Source organism: Antedon mediterranea, chromosome 1 (genome assembly GCF_964355755.1).
Source record: "Antedon mediterranea chromosome 1, ecAntMedi1.1, whole genome shotgun sequence".
In the NCBI taxonomy this organism is placed as follows: domain Eukaryota; kingdom Metazoa; phylum Echinodermata; class Crinoidea; order Comatulida; family Antedonidae; genus Antedon; species Antedon mediterranea.
In genome coordinates this window covers 35,854,244-35,861,302 of record NC_092670.1, presented here as the reverse complement: position 1 = coordinate 35,861,302, position 7,059 = coordinate 35,854,244, and the positions used below count along the sequence as shown (strand labels likewise).

Here is a 7,059-nt window from a genome sequence, read left to right as displayed (position 1 = left end):
ATGGGAAGTCTCATTTCAAAGTTTCTTTGCAAATATACAGTAATAGTGAAAACTGGAGATCATCAGGGGGCGGGTACGGATGCAAACATCTACGTCCTTCTTGTGAATGCAGCTGGAAAACGATCTCAAGAAATACATCTGGACCTCAAATGGCACAACGACTTTAAAGCAGGTAGTACTAATAAATTTCCCGTCAAAGATCTCGCCGACTTTGGAGACATTGCTGAGCTTGAGTTATGGCGGACAAAGCGTAGCGCTGATAAGTGGTATGTAGAATGGATAAAAGTAAAGGGATGCAAAAAGGAATATGTTTTCCCAATGCACCGTTGGATCAAACCTGAAATTAAGATGAAATTTCAGGAACATGATAGCGTCTTGCCACAATTCGACAGATTTCCTCAACAACGAAAACAGGAACTTGAAGAAAAGAGAAAAGCTTACGCGTTTGCTCCTGCAAGTGATGGATTGCCAAGTCAGGTCCGTAAACACACTTCTTAATCAAACTATAGAAACTCAATAGAGTCATTAATTTATATGAAATTATTCATGATTATTATAATTATTGTTATATATTTTTTTTTAATTTGGTTGAAACTATAATTACAGGTGAAGGAATTTCCAGATACTGAAAGTTTCTCCAATGATTACGAGGTAAGACAAATGAAAACAAAAATTGTGTAGGCATGACTCACTTGGCTACTCAACACCATTCTACCGTATAGCTACGTGAAGCTATCCTAAAGTTTAATTTCCACTTGTACGCCACGCAAGGACGTAAGCCCAACTTACGTAATTTGACCAATTACGACTCTATGGGTTGTCCGAAATGCCTACCGATTGCGAATGGTCAACTCACTTGCAATGCGTGGAAACCAAGCTTCAGACGCATTGTTTTCAGTAAGAATTACTGTATTACAAATCCAATACCTAAACTTACGGTACCTTTCAAATGAGATCATACAATTGGTTAAATAGTAAATGCAACAAAATACAAAGGCTAACAATATAATGTACACAATGGAATGGGACAATTTATGTTTAAATACAAGTAAGCATACTTCTCACACCTAACCGTAGAAACTATAAAGTAAGCAGCTCATTTAACTTTAGTAAAACAGCAAATATACATTTTTCCGGACGTTATTTTCGTATACCTCTAATAATAGTTTCAATTCATTGAGTGAAGAGAAAAATGTCTAACTTAAAATTCATATACCTATAATTATTGTTAAGATATTTCATTCGGTGAAGGGAGAAATGTCTATCTTAGACCGATTAATTCAATTATTTCAGTTTGGAATTGTGACCAGTGCAATAAAGGATAAGATTGATGGAACGATACTAGGTCTTACAACTGGTCGCTGGGAAAGCCTCGACGATCTAGGAAACCTTTACAAAGGATCATATCCTGTACCAAAAGTAAGTATCGTACGATTCTCTATAATAAATGGTTATCAGTAATAAATAGAAACGTGCAGTAATGGATACTTGTACGTGAGGATCAACTGCTTAATGTCCACCTAAAGGAAGGGGCGAACAGTAAACCATTGAAAGACAGGGTCGGCTCAAGCAATCTTTTATAACTTAGGCATGCTTCTAAAACCAACCTTCTATTACTTCCTTATAAGAATTGCTGACTCTCCTCGAAGTACAAAAGTAGATATACGTGTAATTAATAGACCTACTAGCCGTACTAATACAGTAATCCCGAGATCAGCTACTGCCAATGTAATCCTACTGTAGTAACATTTATAACTCGAACAAAGAAACACAAATGAACAATAAAAATATCTATACAACGAACCTTTTCTTTACATACCAATAGGGAATGCATCGTTGGAGGTCAGATGTTGAATTTGGCAAGCAGCGACTGGTAGACTGTAATCCAGGTGTTATACAGCTTTGTACACATATACCTGAAAAGTAATAACATTTCATTTTATGTTAGTTATTTAACTGCAGATGTTCAAATCGTATAATTGTTTATAGTGGCTATATTTTTGTATGTATTGATTTTGTTGTTGCTTCAGATAAGCAGGATTATTCATCTTATTCATCATACTATCTTTGCATTATTCAGTTAAAGTATTTATGTACAGAGGCTGCTAAATGAAAAATATATTGTTTTTCTACGTTCTACTAACTCATTTAAACTATTGTAATTTGAAATTATTTTTTTTTACAAAATCACTTAATCGGCATATTGAATGTGCCTTTAATAGTGTTTTATTTGGTGCATTATACATTAAAATTATCAATTAATATTATTCTTAGGCCTACATACATGATGGATTGAAGAAAAAAAATCCATATTAAATAATTATATCAATAAATAACATTATGATGATTATTATAATTATAGCTTCGGTGTAACAAATGAAATGCTTGGCGACTTGTTGGAGGGATTAACGATAGAGAGTGCTATTGAAAAGAAACGACTTTTCATTGTTGATTATAAATTGTTGAAAGATCTTCCAACCACGGATCCATTAAAAACGGTAAATTATGCTATATATATTATACCATATTAATTATTAAAAAATATCAAATAATAGATTAAGCAACTAGCGTAATCAATTCGTGACCTAGTGCCCCCTATATAGCTAAATAGGCACGACAGCTTAAAACTTGTCACATCACTGTGAACTCACTGAATTAAAATAGGTTGTGGTTTTAAGTTTGTGAGCATATTGGAGGCTAACAAATGATTAAAAAGAGGGTGTAGGCCTATCCAACTGCGACCTATCTTTGCTTTAGGTCTATATCAATAGATGGATAAAATGATAATGTAATTACACAGTAATAAACAAAACAATGTAATAATAAAACGTTTATATTTATGTCAAATATTTTAACTGCTTAGCAATAAATGTTCGTTTTAGGTTTGCAGTCCCATCGCCCTGTTTTATCTTCAAAATGATGCAAAACTGATGCCTGTTGCTATTCAACTTTTTCAAGACAAATCCGATGACAATCCGGTAATTGTATATATATAAGTATCATTATCCTATTTTCTTAAGACATTTATTATATGTGTTATGTGACACATTTTGTAGAGTCCGTGACATTGTGTGGTCAGTATGTGTTTGGGAGATTTCGATATGGTTTTATATTTCATTGTGTACATACTATTGGTGGTTCTATGTCCAGACGACACATCAATGCGTAGGTCAAAGGTCGTCAGTGGTCTTAGCAAATTGAAAGCTTCCTCTTAAACTTAAGCGCCAGACTTCACACATAAGATATGTGAATTTGTGTGCGGTAAATGATTGATCTCATTAACAAGATATTTTTTACAGGTGTTCCTTTCTTCAGACCACGAATACACGTGGATGTTGGCTAAGATGTGGTTCAACAACGCTGACGCGTCATACCATCAATCTGCGTCACATCTTGGAATGACGCATCTTTTGGTGGAAAGTATAGCTGCTGCCACACACAGTTTTATGTCGCCTTCACATCCCCTCTTCCGACTAATGGCACCCCATTTCTTATACCTAATTGCCATAAACAAGTATGTATTTTTAAACGTTGGAAATATATAAATTGTATATTCATCCTTAACGATTTATGTTACTGCCTATAGTTTTTTTTAGAAAGGCTTTCAATGCTTAGAATATTTATGAACATTATATTTATTTCAGACTTGCTATCGAGTCACTTGTAAATGAAGGCGGTTGGGTTGACCTAGTAATGGCAATTGGTCGCATCGGCATGTTTGAGATCGTAAAACGTCGTTTCAAAACATGGCGAATGGATATTGATGGAAACTTTCCAAAAGAACTTGAATCTCGAGGTGTAAGTGACCCGGGCGTACTTCCTAATTATCACTTCAGAGACGATGGTCTGTTGATGTGGCATGCAATATCTGAATACGTTAATGCAGTTGTACATAAATGTTACGGTAGGTTTAGTTTGTTTAATTCATTTAACGTGTGTAATATAATAAGTTTAATACGTATATACAATATATTAGTATTATTGTCATGATCCGTGTATGTCAATCCTAGTAGGTTACAGTAACAATAGGAGTGAGTGAGTGGGAGTTTAGTGAGTGAGTGGCCGAGCGGTTAAGACAGTGGAACCGTAATCACGTAGCCATAACATCGGCAGGGGTTCGAGGCTCACTCACTCCATGGTTCTGGTGGTAGAACGAGTCTTCTCGGATAAGGACTATAAACCGTAGGTCCAGTGTACACAACTTGCCCGTGTGCACTTTAAAGAACCTAGTACATCTTTCGAGACGAGTTGGCGGTTACCCCGGTGTATTAGTACATCACAGCCACTGAACACCAACTGGGCCATCTGGGAGATCAGTCTTTGACTGAAGAGGTCACCCAGTATAAAGATAAAACAAAAACAAACAAAAGGAAAGTTGATTTGAGGTAAACTTTTTTAGATTAAGAACGTACGGACTGTACGAACGTAGGCCTACATTCAATTCTTTAATTCTGAGATAGACGAAGACAATACAACTACTTTTAACATACTTAAAACTACGGTCGTAGAAAAAATAAACTTTTCGTCGCTCGATTTTTATGAAATTTAAGACAATTGTTTGAAAACATATTTTTATTGTGAATTAATCATCGACGCATATAAGGCATTACAGAAATATGACTGCGCATACGAGTTATGCATGAGTAGGTTTCATTTTGTATTAACAGTAACAGGATTCGCAACTTCCTGTAGAGTTCCCCGACAACAGACTAAAAAAGCGACAAATAGCGTGTTTGTGTAATATTGGCAGTAGTACTTTGCATAGGCTGGCACATGCGGCATGTGGTTGTTGTTGAAGTCCTTTTGTTTCATTTTACCACGGACTGTACTTTTTTTACCACGATTTCTCCGCCCTCTCCCGAAATCTCAAGAAAATAATAACTTAGGCCGTGTTATTTCGTATCTTTATGCTATTAATTAACATTGATTTTAGACTCCCTACACTCACTGCCATTTCTCAATACTTTAGGTAAATTTTTAGAGGCTCAAGTTTACGTTTACCAGATACATTCATAAATTTATTACAAACAACAACGGAAAACTTAATTTCGCAAACTTGTTCAAATCTATTTCAGATACATCTGACAAAATATCAAAAGATCACGAGTTGCAAGGATGGCGCAAAGCACTGTCATCTCCTGTAACTGACGGGGGTTGTAACATACAAAGCATACCGGGAGATGATTCCTTTAAAAATCCACAAGAAATTGCAGAGACTGTTACGTCTATTATATTCAACAGTAGTGTGATGCACGCAGCGGTAAACTTTGGACAGTACGATAACTATGGATTTCCTCCACACTACCCAGCGAAAATCGAAGGACAACCACCTAAAAACAAGGTATAAGCAAGATTAATATATATGCCTCCTAACGGAATGTTTTTCCTTCTAGATAATAATAATAATTCAATTTAACAGTTCTCTTTCTTATATTCTCCAATGATTTATATCTTAGGATCCTAAAACAGAAGATGATATTCTGGAAGCACTGCCAGACAAGCAAGCGACGTTGGACATCATGGAAGTTACGAAAGTGCTGAGCGAGAAAGGAACCAATGGGCTAGGCGACTTTGAGGTTGACTATCTGTTTGATCCAGTTGGGACCGAAGCTGCTAAAAAGTAAGTACCTAAGTACTGTAATAAACTGTTCTGTGTGGGTTTTTTCACTTTTAAGTTAAAGTTCCGCAATAGATAACAATAACCGAGCGGGGAAAATGTTGTTACAATAGTTCTTACTTTAAGCTCTGTCTTTACTATAAAACTTTGTGTTTCAAAAAATGTGATGTGACCCTATATAGATACGATGATGTCATATCACTACCATATCTGGGCACATCACTACCATATTTGGGCACATCACACTTGTAAAGCTTGTTTGATTGTGTAGACAGAGATTTACATTACTGCAATACTCAATTAATACTATTGAAGAATTATGCAGTTCCCCAAATTAACTCATTCGCCTTTACGGTTATTAAATTAATAAAACAAATATTGGTAGACATTACAGAATGTGTTACTACTAAACATTAAATTACAGCCAATGTTTGGTCTGGTTTTTTTATTATTATTATCGAACATATTATATTAAATATGTTTTATTTACTTTCAGATTTAAAGATGGACTAAAGAATCATGGGAAAACTATCAATGAACGGAACAATGACAGATATGAGAAATACACGTATCTGCACCCAACAGAGATACCAAATGCCATCAGCATATAATGCATTTATTAAAATAAAACAAGACGAGCTGATTCAAATAACAATCGTTATATAAAATGCATTCCTATTCCTATTCCATTCCTTATAGTTATTAGAATTTTTGTCTGGCTGTTTAATAATAATATACATTAACATTTTCACTAGTTTGTCGAAGTTGTATTTACATATTTCTAATACAATATTATTCATTCATGTTATAGTTTATTAAAGTTAGGCATAATAATAATGTGTATAATTATTATGTTAGATTGTAGAATAATTCAGTTGAAAAAATTGTATAGCATAATACTAAACAAAATTTATATTGGTTTTTTTTTAAATGTTATAATATTATACAAATAATGAATGTTTATGAGTGCAATGGTACAAATAATGGCACGAGGTGAATGATGAAAGGTTATATCAACGAGGCAAAGCCGAGTTGATATAACCTTTCATCATTCACCAAGTGCCATTATTTGTACCATTACACGAATACAAAACATTCATTATTTGTTTTATATAACATCTAAATAACAAACAAAAATGTTTCAAAAAGTACTATTTAACGATCGTTGAATAGTGCGTACTATTGCACGCCATGTGACCCACATTCGTCCAATCAAATGACAGGAATTTATATCTTCTTTCCCTTTTCAGGGAATTTATTGGTTCAAAGTATATTGGCCTTTGGCCCTAATACAAACAAATAAAAAAATAACTATAACTTAAGATAATGGTTTCTTCTTTCAAAAGCAAAGTAGACGTATTTTCCTAAATTATAAGTAAAATTTGTGTTGGAAAGTAATAAACAAAGCTTATTAATAGAAGGAAAAACACGAATAAATCTTG

General features: G+C 34.2%; 1 protein-coding gene across 1 annotated transcript; it reads left to right on the top strand.

Annotated features, from left to right (window-relative positions):
- On the top strand, positions 1–6,233 carry LOC140044622 (polyunsaturated fatty acid 5-lipoxygenase-like). The gene is made up of 11 exons (XM_072089212.1): positions 1–477; positions 607–651; positions 1,234–1,419; positions 1,826–1,923; positions 2,363–2,498; positions 2,883–2,978; positions 3,300–3,514; positions 3,645–3,904; positions 5,076–5,341; positions 5,457–5,620; positions 6,114–6,233. The coding sequence occupies exons 1-11, from the start codon at positions 1–3 to the stop codon at positions 6,226–6,228; spliced, it is 2,058 nt and encodes a 685-aa protein (XP_071945313.1). The 3' UTR covers positions 6,229–6,233.
- The last annotated feature ends 826 nt before the right edge of the window (positions 6,234–7,059 follow it).